Below are 24,786 nucleotides of genomic sequence, written 5' to 3'. Positions count from 1 at the left end.
CAAAGCAGGAGACACTGCTTGGAAAGTAATGGATGCAGCTTCAGAATCTTGAACAGGGGCCATAGCAGAATGAGAATATCACTTGTGGTCTGAAGAAGCAGCAGTGGGTATCTCCATCAGCATCGCCCTGCCAGCACTGCTTACCAGTTGTCTGGTTCTGAAAGGTTCTCTCAGTTCTGAAGGACTTTTTGAATCCAAACCAGGGCATGGCTTTCAGACACCTTGTGGGAGGCCCTGCTGCTATAGATTCAAAAGCAAAGCAACCAAGCACCAATGCACCGCATACATCCCTTCCTCTGAGGTCTTCTCTGTGCTTCTCCTGGCACTAAAGATGTTACAGCTGTAACTATTAAAGACTGCTTCGGTATTTGGAACAACAGCATTTCATGTGGCTATTGACTGGGCAGACAAAAATCTGTGTTAATACAGAAATCTAAACAATTTAAACTGCAACTGGCAAGTTCTACAAAGCAGAAGAAGACAAAGAACCAGTGCCCCAGAAAGAGAAATGCCATTTGAGTTGAAATGTCCCAAGCAAACTCTGAATAAAGACCTTCATCTGGTTCTGGTTCTGCTTGGCAATGCTCACATGCTCAAAGGACCTTCAATAAAATCAGCAGGGATATGCACAGTGGCAAGAAATTTAAATGCAGTATCTTCATTTCCGCAAGCAAACAATCAGATAAGGAAGATACACGCCTCACTTCAAGCCTATAAATCACTTCCAGAAGTGACCTCGCTAACAAGAGCCACTGTGAGCACAGCTAGGAGCCCAAGCTGCTTTTGAAAACAGACCTAAAAATGTGTTGTTGAAATGCTGAACTTCTACTTGATTTGTGCTTACAGTCAGAGATCAATATTCCCTGATTTTTATTTATGTTGTTACTGTTCAGATCTAGAAAGATGCAGGCATTTCCCCAAGTGGAAAATGTTATTTAAAAAAGGAGTCCCTCGCTATTTGCTCATGTCTGACCATGCTTTGGAAAGAACACCAACTCAAACAAGTTCCCATTGAGCAGAATGTTGAAGTGAAGAAAACGTAACCAGGGGATTAGTTAATATTTGTGAAGCACTTCAAAGATGAAAAGTTTTATGCAACAGAAATCAGGATTTCTTTTGCTCTTAGAGTTAGAATGAAGCAAGAGCCAGAGCCCGAGCACCCGTTCTGTTTGTTAATATTTGACCAGACTCTTTCTCTGGCCAGCTTTTTACCCACATGGATTGCTCTTAGAGCTGTCAGTGATGTCAAAGCTGTTGAAATTCTGTCTAGTGTGGAAACACTTAAGATAACTTTTGATCCATAAAGTGTAGAATTTCAGAGCAGGGAGCTCTGCAAGTAGCAGCAACAATGAGAACAGTGGTTGAAAGAAACCCCAAGTTCAAGTAGTAAACCAGAAAAGTGACTTTGTTTTGAAACATCTCATTCTCTTTCTTTGTTAGGCTACAATGTAAACACAACTAATTACCCCAGGACCTCTGCTGGGAATGGCTGCGGAGGTGAGGGTTCTCAAAAGCACAGATGGACCATCCACAAAAACTGGAGTCCAACTTTGGCGTGGAAAATGCCAAGTTTCACCTACTCCAAAAGCATATAAAGCAAATGGGGACGTTCTAAGTGCAGACACATATTGCCTTACGTTCTCTTTGCACTGACTGACCTCTGCCTGCTGACCCAAAAACGCAGCTGATCAGGAGCAATTCACATGGTAACACAAAGCACCTCTCATGCTACTGGCTATACTATGTGGTCTCATGGTCAAACTCTACTAGGTGACACTTGGCTCTGTAAAACTTGCAGCTTGTACAGAAGCTAATCACACTACTGTCTATGTGTGCCATGATTTTGAGAGGCAAGCATACAGCTTTTTTGACAAGTAACTTTCTTTAGAGGATGGCTGTTGAGAAGCTCCAGGAAACTACAGGCCAGTGAGCATCTCATCTGTGCCTGGGAAGACCATGGAACAGGTCCTTCTGGGTGTTATGTGTGACAATGAGGTGAGCACAGCTTCACCAAGGGCAGACTGTGCCTCATCGATGCGATAGCCTTCTGTGATGGAGCAATGGCATCAGTAGACACAAGAAGAGCAACTGATGTTATCTACCTTAACTTCTGGCCTTCGATATGGTCCCACAACATATTCTTAATTCTAAGCTGGAAATAGATGGAGTTGAAAGGTGGACTATTTAGTGGATAAAGTGGTTGTATGGTTGTGGCCAGAGGCTTGTTGGTCAATGGCTTTGTGTCCAGCTGGGGGCCAGTCAGGAGGGCTGTTCCCCAGGGGTCTGTCTTGGGACGGAGCTCTTCAACATCTTTATCAGTGAAACAGACAGTGGGATCGAGTGCACACTCAGTAAGTTTGCAGATGACACCAAACTGAGTGCTGCAGTTGATACAACAGAAAGAAGGAACACCATCCACGGGAACGTGGGTGAGCTCAGAAGGTGGGCCCACGTGAATGTAAGGGGATTCAAAAAGAGAAAATACTGCACTTGAGTCGAGGCAATCCCAAACACATGCATGGACTGGGAGAAGAACTGGTGAGCAGCCCAGTGTGGAAGGATGTGGGGGTCCTGGTGGAAGGAAAGTGGGACATGAGCCAGCAGTGTGTGCTTTCAGCCTGTAAGGCCAACAGTATCCTGGGCTGCATCAAAGGAGGGGTGGCAGCAGGGAGAGGGAGGGGATTGTCCCGGGCTACTCTGCCCTTTTGAGGTCCCATCTGGAGAACTGCATCCTGAGGGGCCCCCAGTACAAGAAAGATGCGGAGTTGTTGGATTGGGTCCAGAGGAAAACCATAAAGATGATCAAAGGGCTGGAATATCTCTCCTATGAAGAAAGGTTGAGGCCGCTGGTCTTGTTCAGTCTAGAGAAGAGAAGGCTCCAAGGAGACCTCATTATGGCTTTCCAATACTTAAAGGGAATTTAGAAGGGGAACAAACTGTATACAAATGGGCAGATAGTGGTGGAACAAAGGGGAACAGTTTTAAACTAGAAGAGAGGAGATGTAGATTAGATGATATTGAGAGCAAATTTCTTACTCACAAGGTGGTGAGGCTCTGGCACAAGCTGCCCAGGGAAGCTTTGGATGCTCTGTCCCTGGAGTCGTTCAAGCCCAAGCCCAAGCCCTGGGCAGCCCAATCTATAGGGGGAGACAGCCCTGCTCACAGCAGTGGGTTGGAACTGCATATCTTTAAGGTCCCTTCCAGCCCATGCAGTTCTGTGATTCTGTGGACTGCCATCAGCCTTCAAGACTCATTTGCTATGGACAACCTACCAAAGTCTCCCAGGTGCTCTCAGGAATATACAGAAAAGAAAGAAAGAGTTAAGTACAGTCTTACTAGTACAGCCTGTATACAACAGTGATGCTTTTGATACCACTGTGAATTGTGTCCATCAATTTCTGTTGCAACATCTTTTCAATAATGCAGGATCAAGAAAAAACCCGAATCATAGAATCATAGGAGCCTGTGCTCCTTCTAACCCCCTTATTTCTACTTACCTTCAGAATTAACACATGAAACAAATGTTTAAACCACCTCATTCCTAGAGTACAAACTAAAAATTAGCAGGTAGAGTAAGGAGAGAGAAATTGAGCATATTTTTTAGTCTGTGACTTCCTTGAGAGTTTCCATAAGCTCAGAATTTGATGGTGAAATGAGCAAAGTACATAACAGTCCACTCAGCATTAACATGTGTGTCATCAGCACCCCAAAATATAGAGTCACTAAATTGTGTCACATGCTGCAAGTATAGCAAACTGTGGGGCTTATTTGATATGCCAACCTGCTGGCACATACATGAAAAATGCAGAAGGATCAGAAAACAATTATCACACTACATCTTGTGCTGTTCCACAAGGAATGCCCATAAAACATAGTTACTGCTTTGCCAGATCTGTACAGCACTGGACTTGTAAAACAGATGTTTGAATAAGCAAGCAGACACACTTGCCTTTGTTTAAATCATCTTCTGTTACTCAGCTTGCAAGCCTGTGTGTGCATCACTTATATCTGAAGCACACCTAGCAAGCTGCTCTGTTTCAGTAATGGTTCTAGTCACTGTGACCACGTTTGATGGACATAATAAAGTGAATGGCCTGAAACAACAAAACTCAGCCCTGTTTGGTTTGGTTTGGTTTGTTTTCTAAAATGTAGGATTCCAGCTGGTAGAACTAAGGATACCATTTGGGTAATTTCCCAGTGGAGAAAGCTAAGCAGAATATATATTTTTTATTTGTATTTCATTGAAGTTCCATTCTTGCAATGCAGTGTTTCAGGGCCTGCATGCAGTGAATAAGCTCTGCTCTTAAACCTTCTCGGGGTAAATCTGGATGCAGAGATCAAATTAAGGTTGTTCTCCCTTACTGATGTTACACTTGGTTTGTTTGGCAGTATCATCTTTCCCTCTCACTGTTCTCTGGATCTTCAAAAATCTACAGTAAGTTTTGCAATGATGGCTGGAAATTTCTAGACATTAAGAAATTGATGTCCTTGTAAGGCTGCCAGTTGTGTTGCATCAGACACAAAGCAGCATGAAACTGCATGGCACTATCAGTGTTTCAAAGACATCCTTTTGCTTATCCTGCCAATAGAGGCCTGACCTGAAATACTCTGCCTCTTTCAGCCCCAGCCCCACAAGAACAGCACATGAACAGTGATCTCAGCACCACATCGTTCTAGTCCTACACTTCTATCAGTGCACATGAGTTTGGCACTGTGCTGCACTGCTGTTGTTAACAACTGCTCTTATAGTCCATTTTTCATTTTGAAAGCCCAGTTAGGCATTACATGTTTTTATGTAAAAGCAGCTCTCAGACCTTCCACTGACTTTTCCAGACAGAACAACCCAGCTCTTTCAATCCATTTTAGTGTATCATGTGCTCCAGTGCCCTAGCCCTCATAGAGTCTCTCTGTTGAGCTCAAGTCAAGTTGGTCAATCCCTTCTGGACCAAAGAGTCCAAATACAGGTATGTAACACAGGTTATAACCACACACAGGTATCTACATCATGGTTACAGATCACTGTTCATATAAAGGCCACATGGCTGCCACATCATTCCATGGCTGCCACTAAATCACAATAATAATAATGACAATGATGACAACAAAACTGACTTTAAAAAATCCACACAAGCCCCCAAGCCTTCTAAGAAACAATTTGTGATGTCTATGCCTCATATTAAGAAATAAAAATCGTGCTGACTTGAAACATTCTGAAAAAATGTTTGTCTCTGCTTACAAAGACCTTCAATAAAGAAGAGTCAACACCTCTCCAGAGCACTATACTCCATTATTAGCCACCGTTAGGGTTTCTCTAGTGTTATAATTTAAAGCCAGTATGTTTTCTTCCATCCCTGGCAAAAGTTAAAACAGTTTTCCATGGTTTTTCAGTTAAGGATTACTTCATGAACAGCCCAATAGTTTGAGAGACACATAACGTTCATCTGCAACACAATGCAGGGACACCCACAGCTCCATCAGTGCTCATAGCCCACCCTCTGACCTTGGCTGTCTGCAGGGATGGGGCACCACAGCCCTTCTGGGCAACCTGTGCCACTGCCTCACTGCCCACAGTGTAAAAAACTTTCCCATATTCAATCTAAATCTGCCCTCTTTTACTTTGAAATCATTCCCCCATGTCCCATCCCTGCAGACCTGCTAAAGAATCTGTCCCCTTCTTTCCTACAACCCCCCTTTAGATACTGAAATGCTGTTATCAGGTACCCCTGGTGCCTTCCCTTCTCCAGGCTGAACAACTGGTTGCACTGGGCTACAAAATACTGAGAAATAACAAGCCTTAGTTCATGTGCCTGCATCACATATTGTGCTGCAGCCATGATCTCACTTCTAGGCTTTTGGTCTCAGTGCATTAAGCAGTATTATAGCCATTACACTGCCATAAGGATAATCATTAGGTGAGGATTTATAGCTTTACAATTTGATCTAACAGGTCCTTGGCAACACATGAACTGTGCAGCTTTCAGATAGATACTTTCATATGGGCCTCAAATAAAGTTTAGATTATGCCAGTGCAGAAGGGTATCTGCATTTTCCACAAATGTTTTTAAGATTAGGAATACAAGAAGTCTTTGGAGCAGTGGCATTAACAGCAGAGAGCTGTACCCTCTGAATGGTTGGATAACTCTGAAGCAAGAGTAAAAGCACCTCGAAGTAACTGATTATTAGATCATTAGATTCAGACCACAGGGCTGTAACACTAGGAGTGCTGATGTAAAAAAGTCGGTGGAAAGGGGCAGAATTCACAACTGCACTTGGCTTCTTCTAGAAGAATTAATATTACTGTGATTATTTGCAAAGCATGCTCACAGTGTTTAGCATTGTTTTGAGGACTGAGAGAAGAAGAGCTTGATTTCTAAAGTTTGCCAAATACCTTGGCACGGACTGTGTGCTCCAGATGAAGAAATCCAGACCTGCTGGGCTTGACCAGGGCTCTCCTTGGGTGGCTGACTTTGAACCTTTGAGGGTACAGCAGCCGCCTTTTGTTGCTTTGGCCCATAATTTCCAGCTGAGGAATTGAGCTGAACCTGTGCAAGTTCAAACACCATCTTATAAAGATTGATACTTTTCACTCTGAAGACATCTGAGAACAGTTTAACACTCGTGGTCTTAGAAACATAGAAGTATTTCAGCACAGAGGCAAGATCAGAAAATGAAAATTATTGGTTTAGATTTGGAGATGTTGCATAAGAAGATGAACATCATAGGAGTGATTGAGATAGCCTGGTTAATAAGTGTTAGAATAAAGCTCTCCTACAAGCACTATTTTGTACAGGAGCAAAGCATCCCTTATTAAATGTATATGTCTCTTAGTAAACCATAGTTGAGGGACTCCAGTTGGAAAATCCAACTGAAGGCAAATCAGAGTGAAGATAAAATTGCACTGTACCTCAGCAGACAGCAGTTCTGTTTCTTCTCCACAGCTGCTTGGAGCTTTTTCTCCCTTTAAGATGGGGCAGGCAATTAAAGAAGAGATCCTGGAGAGATGCTGTTGCTTTGCACATTGCAGCTCCTAACACAAAATATTCCATTAACACAAATCACTCACAGCCTCTAGAAATAACACATCTATAGCTCACTTTGCTGTCATGCTGCCATATGTAAAACAATCAGGTATAAATAATACTAAATAAAAACATATCCCCTTCAGATCAACAGGGCCAAACTATCCTCCAAACTCCTTATTAATTTTTGTTCACGATCTTCATTTCTTATTATTGCTGTTATTATCATCCTGCCTGTTAATCAACTTCATGTTGTCGGGGTCATCCTTCACTTTTGTCTTGTCCCACAACTAAGTTACAGAAGAAAAAACTACCAAAGTATGGTGGGAAAAGAGGAAAAAATGAAAATGAACAACAGCCATAGAAAGGTGCTTTCACAGTAAGTTAAAACAAAACGAAACTAATTATCCCCCAATCCCATCAACTTTCAGCCTGTAGCAATTAAAGTGAGATCTGATAAAAAGTCAACTGCTCCAGCCCTGGGAAGAGAAATGAAATGAAACACTGACTATAACCTGATCTTTTGGGCTATCTTTAAGACCAAAGAAACACGTGCCCACCGTATAAAATAACTAAGACTAAAATTCCTGTAGGTGTGACGTCTATAGTTGATAGTAAGAAATTGTCTCTGTTTTTGGTAAGGATGATGATACTGAACACAGGAATGGAGGTATTATGGGTATTAGTAAGGGTGGTAAGAGTTTCCTTCACCTAGAAGAAAAGGGACAAATGAACAAAACGAGAACAGCAGTGCCTGGAAGCTCAGCCTGGAGATCAACCTCAGCTGAGGGGTTGGATTCTCAGGGGGTACATTTTGGGTTAAAATATGGGGATACTGGAGATGAACAGCTTCAAAGTAAGAAGGGAGATCCTTGCTTCTAGTTTGGACACAATCCTGCACGTCTGTCACAGACATTACCCCAAACATCTCCAGAGCTGGAATAGCCTCAGGGATACCACGACCTCAAAGCAATCCTGCAGTGGGAAAGGTAGGACTGCTTCTGGAGCTCATCACACCAGCTGGAAGCACACAGTCAAACACTAACCCTCACAAACCATGGATTTTCAAAAGGTGTTTGTTTTTATGAAAGCAAGATAAAATTGTATGACTTTTAAAAGAACATGGGAGACATGAGAGGTCAGAATAGTAGAAACTGTAGTAGAAGGAATGCAGCCATACTGGAGCAAGTGCAGCAAACAGCCAAAAAGATGATGGATGGATTGAAGCAATTGCTGTGCACACAGGAAGCTGGGGAATCTTGCCTTGTTTAGTTTCCAGAAGGGATATGTCAGGAGGGATCTTATAAACCTGCCTGAATATCTGGTGAAGAAGGTGGGAGAAGGAGGAGAAGACAATTGAAGCATACACTTCTGAGCAGTATGTAGTGGAAGAACGAAAGGAAGTAGAAGATGAAATACAGGACACTCCACTTGACCACAAGAGAAAACCAAACCAAAGCAACAACAAAATCACTACCAAATCCCACTCTTCTGTACTCAGTGATGGCTCACTGAAACAAGTAACCCAGAGAGGTTCCCAGAGGAAGTATTTCCCCAGCTGAACTTGGTTAATAATTCTACTGGAGTTCCATGCCTCAGAGCAACAACCTCACCCTTTCTGACAGAACATTGTTTGCTGCCCTCAAAACCACGACAATCAGCTGCACTGACACAATCCTCACAGGAACAAATCTGCTGATCAATTGAGTAAAGTACATAATGAAATCCTGTCTCTGGTGAAGTCATTGGGAAGTTTGCCACTAACTGCTGGGAGAGCCAGGTTTGATCCACTTGTCTCTCTCAGGAAAGCAACTATTCAACTATTAGAAGTTATTTTGTAGTTAGAAAAGACTACAGACATGTTTATTATACATTCTGCCTTCATAAAAGGGAAATGTTTTGGTGCAATAATTTGGACAAGGGAGATTGAATACTTGGAAGTATGCTCACTGATCAACCACTTTCAAGTCTATCTTAGAACATGCTGCAAATCCTTCAGCTGACCTTATTTTACTCATTTAACACCAAGCTTTATGAAACTCACACTTGTAGTTCAGTGCTGCAGTTATACTGCATCAACACAAGTGTTCCTCAAGTTCATTAGATGAAAACAGTGATTTAAAACAGTGAAGTTCCAGATAGAAGCCCACAGCTACAAATCCTCCCAAGTGCCAAAAAAGGACTTGAGCTGAAGTCAGTGAAAGGTATTTTGATGTAGAATTTTAAAGGAAAATGATATCAATTGCCTTAACTCTTCATGATCACCTCATTCCTGTGGCTGTGTGATTACCTTTGTAATGAGCTTGTGTTGCAGATGCCTTAAAGCTGAAAGCTGACACTGTGTTCTTTTGACAAGTTGTTTTGGAGAAAGGCCACCAGAGCCTATACAAACTGTGCAGAGCTTTGGGCTAACAGGATGCCCAAGTCCTATAAGAGAGAAAAAAAAAAGCAGGAATGCATTCTCTGTTGTTATTATCAATATAACATTTCCAGCAAGGATCGACTTCTCGCTGGAGATTCAATAGCATGTGAAAATGGCCTAGCATTGTTCTCCTTTTTCCTCTGCTTTACTGACAGAGTAACGATTGCATGGAATTTAAATGCTCACAGTAACGTTTTCTCACTTACTCTTACACACTCCTTATTTACTCTTGACTCTGCTTGCTTTGTTTTCCTTTCCCCTATCATAAAGAACTCATGTTCTGCACAAGAGATAAACCATCGCTTCTCTGCTCTTCAAAGCAGGAGTTCACCTTCCATTTCCCACACTGACATCTGAGCACCAAGGAGCCCTACACCAAAGCCTGCCATTACTCTGTGTTAGCAGCCCCTGGTACAAGTTATGCTGGCAGCAACAGTTAGCGCTGCAGTCTCACCCAAGCTATGCAGCTCAAGGATCAGCCATATGCAGCATCTTTTTTGTGTGTGTATTAAAATCTACTTCTCTCCAGCTCAGAGAATGGACAGATTGGTGGGTTTTATTTTACACGGGTAAGCAACCGCTAGAATACATCTATTACCTTCCTTTAATATCATTCCAAGATCTGTCCTGAGTCTGTTTGCCATTTCAATCAGCTGCTGCTTCTCTTGGCTCAGAACTGACATTGTTCTCACTGCTTCCTTCTGTTTATTTGGTGTTCCTTGCGGCGTGCAGCTGACACCATGCTGAATACCACCACCAGGACAACAGTTATCTGAGGCAGAGCCAAAATCTATCACCTCTTTGCCCATAACTCTGTTATTTGACCCCTGAGAAAACAGATGAGACTCATAAAAATATTTTGAAAACATGTTGCCTGGATGTTTAAGAGTTTGGTACAAGCATGCCTTAGAAAGGAGCTGAAAGCAAAGTGTAAACTGAAGGCTACAGTCTGTTTTTGAGAGCCCATATTCAAGATTTTGTCAGCCATGTGGGGCACATTAAACCACGGAAGAAATCACCAGCACAGGTTGCCCAGAGAGGCGGTGGTGCCCCATCCCTGCAGACAGCCAAGGGCAGGGGGTGGGCTGTGATCACTGATGGAGCTGTGGGTGTCCCTGCTCAGGGCAGAGGTGGCACCAGATGGCCTTTAGGGTCCCTTCCAGCTCCAACCATCCCGTGATTCTACGAAATCCCCTCGTCACAGGTAGCACAGAACACTGAGCCGCTCGTTGCTGGGCACCGCGCGTTCCTCCCGGCTGTCCCGCTGCTCCGTGCTCCAGTGCCGCGCTGCCCCCTAGCGGCCATCTGGGGGAACGCAGCGCCGTGACGCACAAGAACCGGGATGGAGCCACGGGATGGCTGGAGTGGGAAAGGACCCTAAAGGCCCTAAAGGCCATCTGGTGCCAGCCCTGCCCTGAGCAGGGACACCCACAGCTCCATCAGTGCTCACAGCCCATCCCTGCCCTTGGCTGTCTGCAGGGATGGGGCACCACCGCCTCTCTGGGCAACCTGTGCCACTGCCTCACCACCCACAGTGTAAAATCTTCCTCATATCCATTCTAAACCTCCCCTCTTTTAGTTTGATACATTTCCCCCAATCCCATCCCAACAGACCCACTGAAGAGTCTGTCCCCATCTTACAGCCCCTTTAGGGACTGAAGGCCGCCCTCAGCTCTCCCCAGAGCCCTCCCTTCTCCATGCTGCACAGCCCCAGCCCTCAGCCTGTCCTCATAGGGATATTCCACCCCTGCGAGCATTTTTGGCTGTGCCCCACCAGGTCCGTGTCTCTCCTGCACTGAGGGCTCCACATCTGCACACAGTGCTCCCAGTGAGGTCTCAGAGCACAGAGCAGAGGAGCAGATCTGCTGGTCACACTGCTTTCAGTGCAGCCCAGGATCTCATCGCCTTTTGTGCTGAAGGAGCACAGTGCTGGCACCACCAGTACCCCCAGGTCCCTTTCAGCTCCATCCCTACATCCCTAACCTTGTGCCAGTAGTGAGGGTTGCCAGGATTATATGTACAGCATCATCTCTAGCCACCTCATTACAAGCACATCAAAAGATTTTAGGTATTATATATACATATATCAAAAAAAGGTTGAGTAACAGGGCTGGTCAGTCAAAATTTATTCCCTCAAAAGAATTACCATGTTTGATTGAAAGAAAAAAAACTTTGCTGGCTGATTTCTGACTACATGACAGCATGTAAGTTGCATTTTTAAGATTTGTTCAGGCAAAATTACACACAGCCCTATTTAAACTGGTTGAAACCTCTTCTTACCTTTTCTGTGCCTGGGTTTAACACACAGCCCAAGCTAGCTGAGCTGACATTCATATCACTCGACACGGTTCTCCCTGAAACTTGGTCTGTGCAGAGTGAACCTAAATAAATAGAGAGGAGTACAATGTGAATACACGTATTTCTGTCTAGTTTATGTTTTCATAGCAACCTTTTCTTGCTATTGTACATCTATGCCACTTCAGTAGTTGCAGCATAAACAGAGCTGAAGAAATAGAAGAAGCTGTGCGATCTCACAGTGTGCAAACATCAATCAGCTACACAACATGGATGTGTCTGTAGATGAGATATTAGAAAACTCAGTTTGTGGGCAAGGAGCACACAGACAGAAGTTTTTTCTTCTTCCAGCAGTGAATTGCTTAACTGTTGAGCAACTGGCAATATCAGTATAACAAGAATAGCCAAGATGTACAGTGGGAACAAAATCATCAATAAATTGAAATTAATCCTAAAAAATGCTTCCTTTACTTCCAGTAAAAATGGCAGTCTGAACATTCTGATTAATGTGGACAAAGCAGGGAAAAGAAAGAGGATTTCTCCAAACCAGAAGTAGCCCTCTGGGATACCCTCTCATCTTAAACAGTATGGATTGAACATCATAATCCCTATTAGAGATCTCCACATATTTTCAAAGAGATAGAAGTAGTATCATTTTAGTTGAATAAAGAATTTCAGCAGTAGAAAAAAATAAGTTAGTAATTAATTTCTGAAAACTCCTATTCATCAGCTGACAAAAATTACTGGTTATCTTAGAGACTGTTGAACTGCAGCAGCCATCAGTCTTCTCTCCTTCAGACTCCATCTTTCAAAACCAAGGATCAGCTTTCACTAATTTCTGTATGACAGAACTATTCTTGTTTATTTTTCTTTTTAATTTATAATCAAAATAGTTTTTGCTTTAATTGTTTCTTAAACATCCTTTTTAGCTAAGCTATTAAGCAGAATGTAGGTATATTCACTCAGAATGCCCACACACTCCATTTGTTCATTATGTCCCATTTTTTGTGTCCATGACACAATAAAGTCTGTTTAAAATGAACTCTGCAAATGGTAAGGATAAATGAGAGAAGGGTAAATTAGTTACATTAAAAGAGAGAAGGGTAATGAGGGCACAATATTTGGTACAACAGGACAGCTTTCAACAAACCCCTGAAATACAGAAAATGATTCATAGTGGCTCTGGAATAGCTTAAATCAATCAGAGGCTCAATGCTTTGATAAATGGGGCACAGACAGGTACCACAGCTTTTCACCTGCCTTTACATCATTGTAGAAGGTCCTACAGAACAGGGCTGCCTCTGCCACGTGAGTCCTTGAGGATGTGACACCTCGCCTATTTATTTTTCAGATGAAAACAAACCAGAGCTGAATATTCCATCCTCAAGTCAGAGTTGATTCAGTCCCTATTTTCTCCATAGTTCCAAAAGCCACAAGAATGTTTATGAGAAAAAAAAGCCATTTTCCCACCTGTGCTGGTGCCAAACAAAACCAAACTTCACGAACGTTCATCAGTTTACTACGAAATATATCTGACTGCAGCAGATGTACCTTCTGTAGTTCCTTTCTTTGTGCTGTCAGCCTTGACCTCCCCAGAGGGAAAACAAACAAAGTAAAAAAAGTTGGAGGTTTGTAGTTAGTGATACAATAAATGCTTCCAAGGAAAGCCAACAAAACCTATTGGTCACCTGGCACTTTGTGACAAGGTTTGGTAGAACGCGATGCAGCTCAAAGCATTTTTTAACACTGAGATGTTTTAAACTCCTGCTGTTACCAAAGAAAAAAGACAATTACACAGCCAGCAGTGTGACAGCACCTTCAGCCCTTCCCATCAGGACAGCAGCAGTGAGTGGTGGGATGCCTGCAGTGTGGCCAGGGGCACTTTGCTCTCCCCGAGGCACTGAGGATGCTGTTTGCTCATCGAGGCTCTCCATTTCTTTCCTCATCTGTGCAATAACAGCCCGCAGGTTGGCATTTTGCTGCTGCAGCTTTTGTATCTCCGAGCCAGGAATATCTTTCCTGAGGTAACTTTTATCATCAGATTGAAACGTCTGTGAAATAAAAGTGGAGCATGGTAAAAACCTCCATTCCTGAGCAACACTCCCTGTAAGACATCTTCCCTTATGTGTGCCATTGTGTGGCACCACACGTTCCTGTCAGGCACACACGATCCTTGCCATATTCAAAATTAATTATAAGCAAAAAATCCCCATTTTTGTCTGGTGTATTTCACATCTCTGGTGCTAAATTAGAGCCCAAGAATGATTAGCACAAGATTTCTCATGGAGTTTCAGAGCACACAGAAGAAAGGACATGTATGATAACCATATGGTACTATATGGTACCAGTAATTAATATTCCTTGCTTTAGTAGTCTGAAAAGATGCCAGCCAACACACTATTGCTTCTTTGGGAAGAATCACTGATTCAAATCCAATCATTTTTGCCATGTAGCTTAAAAGTCACTTTGTACAGAAAAAAAAAAAAAAGTTGTTCTTGTTCAGAATACTGAACATTTGCTATTCTTCATTTGGTTTTGAAGCATCAACCCTTCATGGAAATCAGAGATTAATTTGGGTTTGCTGAGGTGTGTATGGTTTGTCCTACAGGCCAAAAATGTCAAACAGAAAAATGTAACAGTGAAAAGCAAGTTTTGCAGCAGCACTAAGAGGCTGCAGTGGGACAGCACAATGCAAATGGACAGTGAAAGCAGGTCCTTCACCTGGACCTTGATTCTCTCTGTATTGGAATGATCAGTTTGCAGATCAGCACAGGGTCAGATGGAAAACGTGCTGTGAAAGAAGTTTGTGCTCTCCACCCACCTGTGTGTATTTTATTATAGAAACTGTTCTCATGAACTATCTTCCTGAATTCAACACTTCCTGGAGTTAGAAGACATGAGGTGTGCTTTACACTGCTTTGTTTTCTCATTGAGGTCTGATGAAAAACTCCTGTTGGGTTACTGCTGAGCATCTGTAACTGCCGAGCAGGATGCACTGCAGCAAACTCATTACATTCATTCTATCCCAAAAGACACTTTTCTGCTCCTAGCAGTGCACAACCCTTCAGCACACCTTCAAACCAGCGCTATGCTTGCAATTTTGAATAGTATTTCTTTTTTAACCTGTGTATTTTAGTAGGTAGGAATGAAAGGAAACAAAATATAAATGAAATGAAACAAAATATGTTATTTTAAATGGTCAGAAAACGGATATTTTGAAGATCTGTCTTAAAATCCTGACTTCCCAACTTCAAAGTCTAGCCTGAATTGCAACAAAGTGCCTCAGGACCTTTGTGTCAGAATTACAGCACACTGTCTTGATTTGGACTGGCTTTCTGCATACAGCTTGCTGCTTTTCCCAGTGGTTATGGGATCCAGCCATGACAAAGCCTGTGACATCTAACCTCTGTGCATTCCAGCCTACACATGTCTACATCTTGAATTAAACAGGTGCCTCAGGTGAATTCTTGACAAGTCCAATGGAAACAAGCCCCATGAAACTGTCATCTCAAGATGAAGTGAGCCAAGATAGATGAGAGTGTTGTCTAACCTGCTGCTCTCCTTCAGGAAGGACACCACAATTTGACAATGGTGACTGTATGAACTGTTGTCTCTTAACAGGGAAAGCAGAAGGAGCAGACTCCACTTCATGCAAGCCGTAATCAGTCTTCTGTAGACCCACTTCAGCCTAGGAGGGAAGGGAAGGAGAAGGCAACAAAGTAGATGAGTATCTCAAGTACAAAGAGAGTAGAGATTAGAAAAAGAGAAAAGGAATATATGGACAAAGATTGGGACTCAACTCACATTCCTTTTGACTCCATCAAAAACTGCCTACATGGCAAAATAATTTGGTTTCATTATCACACCATCTTAGTGTGAGACGAACAAGGATCTTCCAGGTCTCAGATGTATTCCTAGGCTACCCCTATCAATACAGAATCACTCAGACTCACAGAATTGGAGGGGTTGGAAGGGACCTGCAGAGATCATCAAGTCCAGACCCCCTAATAAGAAGAAATACTTACTATTAATTTATGGGAAAATGGTAAAATAAAACACCAGAGTAAATGTCCGTGTTCCAAAGTTCAGAAACAACTGCTTTCTCTGTACCTATGGATTTATTTGGCAGCTGGCCATCGAGAATTACTGTCAGCACACTGTGCAACTCTCCCCAAGCAATAAACATTCTAATACTGTATTTCATTTCTCAGAAGCAGCAGCTTGTACACTTCACAAAATACAGGTGCTTTTTTTTCCCCCCATACAAAAACCTCTGAGTTTTTCAGGTCTAATATCGTTCCCTTGACAGAACTGAAGCTGTACTGTGATCTGGTGCTGCTCTGAGAAGACTCCTTTCTGCTTTAATGCCAAAAGAAATGCATTCCCATCTCCCAGCCTGTTCTGACTACATTACAAAGTACATCAGGCAGCTGTCAGAGATCATCCATGGCAGCTATTCTGGTAATGCTTCACCCAAGGAATACTACAATGCAATATATTCCATAGATCTCTGTGCAACAAACAGTTCCTCCATAGCTAATGGGAATGTCTCACCTGCTCTCGTGCTAAAGACACACTTGGAGTTAGTTCCTCTGATTTCTGATCCTGGTGATTTTCAGCATTCCCACAGAGCTGCCAGTCCAGTTCTGCGTGGGTTTTACTCTGTTCCAGAAGCTGTTCTTGCTCAGCTGCCACTGACAGTTGTTGTTTATACCTGTGATACACAGAGCAAAATCTGCTGACTTCAGAAGATGAAAGTATTTAATTTTTTTTTTTTTTTCTGGTGTTGTGTTGGTTTGTTTTTAAAGCCTTGGCCTTCCTTTCTGCCTTCTTTTTTCCTTTTTCAACATATGTATTTTGTTATATGCATTCTCTAAACATTTCCCTGTACCAGATACCTGTTGTCTTTCCTTGAGCTGAGCCAGAAAATCAGTGGGAAGCTGCATGGGGCTGATGTTCTGCAAACTTGAGAACCTGCACTGTGCTTCTAGCATGCTCTCATGCTAGAAGCATTCCATCCCACGATCTTAAATAGCCTATATCTTTCTTAAGTGACAGGTCATATCAACACAGAATGCCATTATCTTGAGCCTGCTGTGCAGTGAGCAGGATGTGTTAGGAATTAATTACTAAGGCAATAAACAATATGTTTTGGTGTGACCAAATTGCAACGAAACGCAAGCAGACAGCTTGGCAGAAGAAAGAATTTACATTTTGAGAGCTTACAAATCAAGGAATTACAGTCACATTTCCATTCATACATTTGTTATCATGACAAAATAGCACAAAGGCATCATATTAACCATAGAATGACAGAATCATAGCATGGCCTGGGTGGAAAAGAAGCTCAGAGATCAGCTTGTTTCACTCCCCCAGCTGTGTGCAGGGTTGCCAACCACCAGACCAGGGTGCCCAGAGCCACATCCAGCCTGACCTTGAATGCCTCCATGGCTTCTAACTTGAAACAACTTAATTATTTTAAGGAACTGAAATGTTTTATTCCCCTGCAATCTGCTACTGCTCCTTTTTGAACACAGAATTACTCCTGATTAGTATCCCTACCTTTAATGCTTTCCACCAGATTCCCAGCATTGTTTTCAGTCATGCAGGACAGCTTTTCAACCACATCATTTTCAAGCTCCTATCTAACAATTTCAATAGCATTTCCCTCTTTTGTAAATGGCTTTTTGCATTTACATATGGTACCATATATGACCGTGAGCTTTTCCTTTAAACAATTTGAGTCCAAATCTGCTAAGTCTGATATTCTGAATTTCTTTCTTCACAACTTACGAAACCAGAAAAATCACAGGCTCACTTTTTAATAAGGGCATCTTTCTCTCTTACACAAGCACTGTGATTCCTTTCTTTCCTGTGCAGCTTCACTTCCAGACTTTTCTGTCTCATCTGTAGTTCTCTGATCTGTTTCTTCAGCTTTTTAAACTGTTTGGTCAGAGCTTCTTCCAATGAAGCTGACAATGCATCCTTTTTCTTATCAGCATGAGATGCCTCTTTCTCCCTGGAATGTGCAAAGAGAGAAAGTGAGGTTTCATGTAACACAAGGGACATTCATTTTTGCACTGTTGATTTACTTTATCAATTTCATTTGAACGAATTCCAAAAATCATTGTGGGAAGTGGCAGAAACAGAAGAGATCTTAACTCCAATTTCCCACAGGACGCTGTGTTTGTGATTAGCACAAAGATTAGCTGTGGGATTTGATGAATAAAAAAATAGAATAAAAGCAACAACCATCTGTGATTTGAAGAAGCTGCTTTCTGTCACAGCACTCGCAGTCTATCCAGCTCCTTAGCAAAAGTATAAAGCTGTGGCTGAACACAACTGGACTCCATAGATTCAACTCAAGTGAGAAGAACATTGGACACTGAAACTAACTACAGTCTAGAAGTGGGAAGAAAAGTTTTTGCTTTATATCCTTTGCTTGGTAGAAGTACTCTTTTTTCATGTAAAGGCAGAAGACACCACTGAGCCATTAGAACTTCAAAGTTAAATATTGTTCTTAAAGTGAGACAGGTTACATTCAGAGGGAACACAACAGGATTAACCTGACATACAGGCTGATATCTCACACAAAGGGCTAATTCTTCCTCTTACAACCATATCTATTAACAGATCAATTAATTCAGGCACACCATCTGAAGCTGCTGCAAATATATATATAAAATATACATATATGTATGTGAAGAGCAAGTTGCAAACCAGTTTACTCTGATGGTGATCAAGATTGTACAATACCAGGCATTTCTCACAGCTACAGAATCATTTAATTCCTAATTCTTGTACTCATCCTCTTTCTCCAGTTGCAAATTAACCAATTCTGCTGCTAGTGGTGATTCTGATGCTTTCATTCCAGTCTCTCTGAGGGCCTCAAGTTCTCTGGTCAGCAGTTTCACCTAAGAAAGACAATAAGCTTAAGAACTCTAATTAAATCACTATTTAAATTAATTTTTAAGAGTTCCAGAACCCTTACACAGCTGAAATTTTAGCATCAGCTATGGAAACAAAGAGGACAGTATAGGAGGTGGCTTTTTGTTCAACAAGGGCAAGTGTAGAGTCCTATACCTGGGGAGGAATAACTGCATGCATCAGAGCAGGCTGGGGGCTGAGCTGCTAGAAAGGAGCTCTGTGGAACAGCACCTACACGTCCTGGTGGCCAACAGGTCGGCCATGAGCCAGCAGTGTGCCGTGAGGCCAAGAAGACCAATGGTTCTCCAGTGTGCATTGCACTGAGTGCAGGCAGCAGGGCAGGGAGGTGCTCCCCTCTGCTCTGCCCTGGGAGGGCACATCTGGAGCACTGAGCACAGTGCTGGGCTCCCCAGTTCAAGAAGGACAGGGATCTCCTAGAAAGAGGCCAGCAGAGAGCTGCGAAGATGATTACAGGCCTGGAGCATCTCCTGTATGAGGAAAGGCAGAGAGCTCTGGGGCTGTTCAGCATGGAGAAGAGAAGGCTGAGAGGGGATATTGATATCAATGCTTAATAGCTAAAGGGCAGGAGCCAAGCAGAAGGGGCCAGGCTCTTTTTGTTGGTGCCCAGTGACAGGATGAGGGGCAATGGACACAAACTGGAACATAAGGAGTTCCATATGAATGTGAGGATAAACTGTACTGTGAAGAATCAGAATCATTAAGGTTGGAAAAGACCTCTGAGATCATCTAGTCCAACCATCACCTATCACCAATATTGCCCACTAAGAAAAACGTATCCAAATGGTAACAGAGCACAGTGAGAGAGGCTGTGGGGTCTCTTTCTCTGGAGATATTCAAAGCTCAGCTGGATGCATTCCTGTGCAATCTACTCTGGGAAACCTGTGTTAGCAGGGGTTTGGACTTGGGGATCTCCAGAGATCCCTTCCAGTTCTGTGATTCCTTCACCTATTACCCATGCCAACACTAGCCCTGTATCTCTCCTTTCCTATCTCTATCTAAAGCTCCATTCACATTAAATGTTATTCAGTGTCTTCTTGGTTTCATATAATCAACAACAGAACGGCTTGGGTTGGCAGGGACCTTAAAGATCATCCAGTTCCACCCCCTACTGTGGGCAGGGCTGCCCCCACCAGATCAGATTCCCAGGGCCCCATCCAACCTGACCTTGAACACCTCCAGGATGAGGCTTCCACAGTGCTTCTGGGCTGCCTGTTCCAGAGCCTCACCGCCCTCAGACAGGTTATTTTAGCAGATATCCCATAATGAAGGCAAGGAGAATAGAATGGGAGGCTACTCAAGCTGTAATCCCCTAACAATCCCTTTTACCACTTTCATTTATATAATATACTGGTTTGGATGACAGGCTAAAAATTAACCTCTTTTGACATCCCTGTAGTATCGTTTCAATACAGAAATAAGGAAGGTATTGTTTTATGTTTTTTAAATGTACAAAGGGGAGAAAAATGGCACCCCATCCCTGAAGTATCACAGTTGAAGGTCAAATTCCATTGCCAGTTAGCAAGACAATTATTTTATGATGAAATGATAGCAATAAAAGAGGCAGAATGGGGTGAAAGCCTCATAATTGAGAGTATGATAAGCAGTATACATTACCCATCCTGCCTAAAGCTGCTTCTGCTTTCCAGAGGCCGACCTTTTCTGCAGTTTCAAGGTTAACAAATTTAGCAGTGTGCAGCCCACATCAAGCAATCTTACACAATCTCAGATTACTAAACACATTCCCAGCAGCTCCTCACAAGGGGCAGCTGCCAGACAAGTCAGGCCACAGCTACTAAACAAGTAGTGCATATAACCTGTCATTATGCATCTCACCAATGTCACAGCGGCAACAGAAAGAAGGCAAAACCAACAACAACCTTACAAAAATACAGCAGTGTTCCATCAGAACGTAACGAACAAATGTCTGCTGGGTGTTACTGCTCTGTGTTTACCTGTTTCTGACAAGCGAGCTCTCCTTGCAGCTCCTGGAGTTTCCTCTCCATGTGATGTCTCAGGCTCACACACCCCTCATGTTGATGATTTGTGTGACCGCTCTTTGACCTGTAAATAAAAATAAAATAAACTTAGAGAGCATCTCTGCTGACCTCATGTGGCGCACACAGAGTTGGAAGGGATCTCTGGAAAGCACCTGGTGAACAATAACACAACTGGAAATACAAGAGGCAGTAATTTCCTAAAGGAACCCTCACCACTGACTTTTTTTTACCTTCCTCCCGCTGCTCATAATCAGCAGTCACTTTTTAAAATCATCTTGCACATGAGAAGTGAATGAACCTTTCCAAGTAACACGATCCACAGCGGGCATACTGTTTGATCTCCTTTTTAAAGTGATACAAGTTCTTCCCAGATATCCAGTTTCAATTTGAAAAGGTCACACAATGCAGAGCACATTGTATGGTTCGCTAAGTTCAGCGTTTGTTTTCCTCATGTAAAATATCAGAATCGTTTCAGCAGCTCTCAGCTACCAAACAGCATGAGGATTTGAACAGCATTCTTTAAAAAGCAGATGTCCTCTTTCATACACTGCCAGATATCCTCCCCTCGAGCCCTTCATAGAGAATACTCACTGGTGAAGCTCCCTGAGGATAATTCAAGCAGATCATTTTTCCATGATTTCAGTTACCCCCCACTCTCCTGTCTCCCCCTGCTCCCCTTCTTTGCAGTTTTCAGACCAGTAGATGTTGCCACTTAAGCAAATTCAAATGACACCAGTTTGTCTTCAGTCCACTGCCCTTCCCTTGGTGATACTTCAAAAGATCCCATCAGACATATCAGCCTGTTTCAATGCCTAACCATCCTTCTTGTGAAGAAATTCTTCTTGATTTCCAATCTAAGCCTCCACTGGTGCAATTAGAGGACATTTCCTTACCTCCTCTCATTTGCTCACTCGTCACCTGAGATAAGAGGCTGACATTCTCCTTGCTGCAGCCTCCTTTCAGGTTCTTGTAGAAAGCAATGACATCTTCCCTCACCACAACAACTGCAGTTACCTCAGCCACTTCTTTTAAGCCTTGTTTCCCCCAGCTTTGTTGCTCTTCTCTGAATGCATTCCTACAGCTCAGTGTCTTTCTGGTAGTGGAGGGCACAAACCCGAATGTAGTGTTTGAGGTGTACTTCCATCAGTACTGAGTGTGGAGGGGCAATCACTTTTCTAGTCCTACTGGCCATACTACTGCGATACAAGCCAGGATGCAATTGGCCTTCTTGGCCACCAGGGCACACTGCTGGCTCGTGTTCAACCACGTACTTTTCTGAAAGACAAACGTTCAGCCACCCTCCCCAAGCCTGCACTGCTGCATAGGGTTGTTATGGCCCAAGTGCAGGGCCTGGTATTTAGCCTTGCTGAATGTCATAAATCATAAAATGGTTGGAGTTGGAAGGGACCCTAAAGGCCATCTGGTGCCACCCCTGCCCTGAGCAGGGACACCCACAGCTCCATCAGTGCTCACAGCCCATCCCTGCCCTTGGCTGTCTGCAGGGATGGGGCACCACTGCCTCTCTGGGCAACCTGTGCCACTGTAAAAAATTCCCTATATCCAATCTAAATCTGCCTTCTTATAGCTGGAAACCATTTCCCCTTGTCCTTTCCCAACAGACCTTGCTGAAGAGTCTGTCCCCTTATTTCTTATATACCCCCTCTAGGTACTGAAAGGCCACCCCCAACTATCCCCAGAGCCTTCTCTTCTCCAGGCAATATCATGTGAATGTCACGCAATTGGATTTGGCACACAGATCTCTCCCATCCATATCCCTCTGCAGAGCCTTCCTACCCTCAAGCAGATCAACCATTCCGCTCAACTTGGTGTCATCTGCAATCTGAGACTGCATTTAATCCCCTCATCATGATCACTGATAAAAATGATAAACAAAACTGCTGCAATGCTGAGCCCTGGGAAACACCCCTTGTGAGCAGCCACCAGCCAAAGGTAACTCCATTCACAATGACCCCTTGCACCCATCCATCCAGTTTTTATCCAGGGGATAGTACATCTGTTCAGCCCACGAGCAGTCAGTTTCTGCAGGAGAATGCTGTGGGGAACAGTATCAAATGCTTTGCTGAAGTCCAAGTAAACACTCACAGCCTCTCTCTTGTCCGCTAAGCCAGTCATCTTATCCTAGAAGGAAACTGGGTTAGTCAAGCAGGAGGTGCCTTTCATAAACCCGTGCTAACTGACTGGGTCTGCTCACATGGTTGTCCTGCACACTCCATGTGATGGCACTTACAGGGATCTGCATCTCACCTGCAAAACTGTTCCAGCTCTAACCTGTGTTCTGCGAGGTTTTGTTGATAGTGATAATGAAGTTCAGCTCTTTTCCTTCTTTCCTTGACAAGAAGTTGCTCCAGTTTATCCAGCTGTATTTTAAGGTTGCTAATCTCTGCCTGCTTAGCATTTTCAGACGTTTTCAGATGACTGAATGTGACATCATAGGATTCCAACTCTTTATCTCTTTCTTCCAAAATTCTGAGGTTATAGACAAAGTCTTCTTTTAGTTTGTTGTAATTTTCATGCATGTCATGCAGTTGCTTTACAGCAATGTCTAGCATCTCCTTTTGAGCAGGGAACTGCCAGTTATGTCGCTCTTTCCTTTCTTTCTCTTTCCACTGAAGGAGCTCTTTCCATTCTTTCTCCATTTGTAGCACTGGAATAAATCTGAAGCAGAAGGTGGTAGAAAACAATTAAGACTGATAACTAAGAAAAACCAGCTATCTAATCACTCCCCATCTACTAGGTACATAATAATTATAATTGAATTTTAAATCTAAGCTGTAAACTTCTCTACACCAACTGGCGTTGGTCACTTTTAGACACAGAGTTTGCTTTTATGGTCACTGAGTCCTGAAGGGATAATATTTCACAATCTAATTACCACACACGGTTATGTTTTGATGCAGGAAAATATTTCTTTTCCCTTTGTACAGATGGGGCACAGAGGCACAAAAAGATTCAGCGGCTCAAAGGAACTCTGCACTTCTAGTTGAGCACTGAAGAGCAGTAGAACAGCAGAAGAAGAGCTGCAAAGTGTCTTTAAGAAAAAAGGCACTTCTGACAGACAAATCAAACCACACCAGCCTTCTCATGTAATGCACTGTTGGACCTTTCCATCCATCAGCAATACAACTGCAGTGTTGCATCTGTCTTCTCTTCCTACCGTTATCTTGATATCCTTCCTGTGCCCCTATTCCCATCTGGTTTGATCCTTTATCTGCTTCACTTCTATCTCTTCCTATCATTTGTTCTCCATATTCGCCTTATACACAAACACAAACTCAGCAGAAGAGAAACCATCCACTCCCAGAGGTACCACCTACATCACGGTTCAGTAATAAGGACAATCATGAAGTAATATCTGCTCAGATCTCTGGAGATTTACCCCAGCCCCGCGGGGTCATTGCAGCTTCTCTGCCTGTGCTGCAGCGCTCTGTGTCAGGGGTTCCAGATAATCTCGGATGGATAAGCAGGGCTGCAGGGAACAACAGATCAGACAAGCACGCCTTTCAAATGGTGCCTCTTTAATCTCCTTAAAAGAAAGAGATTTCCAGATCAGCAAAAGCGACGCTAAAGCACACCACAATCTGAATATCGTTGTTTCCTCACCAATACACCCAGCAGTGACACGGTGATCTGACGGTCTTCTAATTCTGCTGGCCTAGAATTTATGTTTATCCTTAAGGCAATTAAAAGGAAATTGCATTTTCTCCTTTTTGTTAGCAATCTCCAAGCTGTGCCACAGCCTGCAGCAGAGTACAAGTGGTAGCTTTTTCCTTTTTGTCAGCAGAAATAGATGGTGGTTGTAAAAGACACAGAAGTGGACACTCATGAGCAATGCTTCTTTGCCTCTAACATGCAGTGCTACACAAAAATCTGTTCTTTTTATATCTTCCTCTCAGCTCCCGTTGCTCCAAACACATCTGATGTCTGCCACAATTAAAAACATCCATCATTAAAAAACATCAACATCCATCCAACATCCATTAAAAACATCCAACATTAAAACTCCATCCTTCTTTTCCTCCATCCCTGACCATCAGAACATTAAAGATGAAATACACCAACAAGATGCCTTCTGGACTCCGAAGGC

General features: G+C 43.0%; 1 protein-coding gene across 1 annotated transcript in view; it reads right to left on the bottom strand.

The window, feature by feature from the left end:
• CCDC57 (coiled-coil domain containing 57) overlaps positions 1-24,786 on the bottom strand; it is a 28,533-nt gene that overhangs the window by 1,762 nt on the left and 1,985 nt on the right. Inside the window, 12 exon segments of the mRNA XM_052688007.1 lie at positions 6,389-6,542; positions 6,905-7,027; positions 9,310-9,446; positions 10,040-10,268; positions 11,722-11,822; positions 13,553-13,787; positions 15,287-15,424; positions 16,291-16,450; positions 17,555-17,755; positions 18,493-18,650; positions 20,637-20,745; positions 22,947-23,357. Of these exon segments, the coding sequence (XP_052543967.1) occupies positions 6,389-6,542; positions 6,905-7,027; positions 9,310-9,446; positions 10,040-10,268; positions 11,722-11,822; positions 13,553-13,787; positions 15,287-15,424; positions 16,291-16,450; positions 17,555-17,755; positions 18,493-18,650; positions 20,637-20,745; positions 22,947-23,338 (2,137 nt within the window). The 5' untranslated portion in view covers positions 23,339-23,357.

This window comes from Tympanuchus pallidicinctus, unplaced genomic scaffold (genome assembly GCF_026119805.1).
Source record: "Tympanuchus pallidicinctus isolate F22 unplaced genomic scaffold, pur_lepc_1.0 scaffold23, whole genome shotgun sequence".
Lineage (NCBI taxonomy): Eukaryota > Metazoa > Chordata > Aves > Galliformes > Phasianidae > Tympanuchus > Tympanuchus pallidicinctus.
This window is presented reverse-complemented; position numbering and strand designations above follow the sequence as displayed.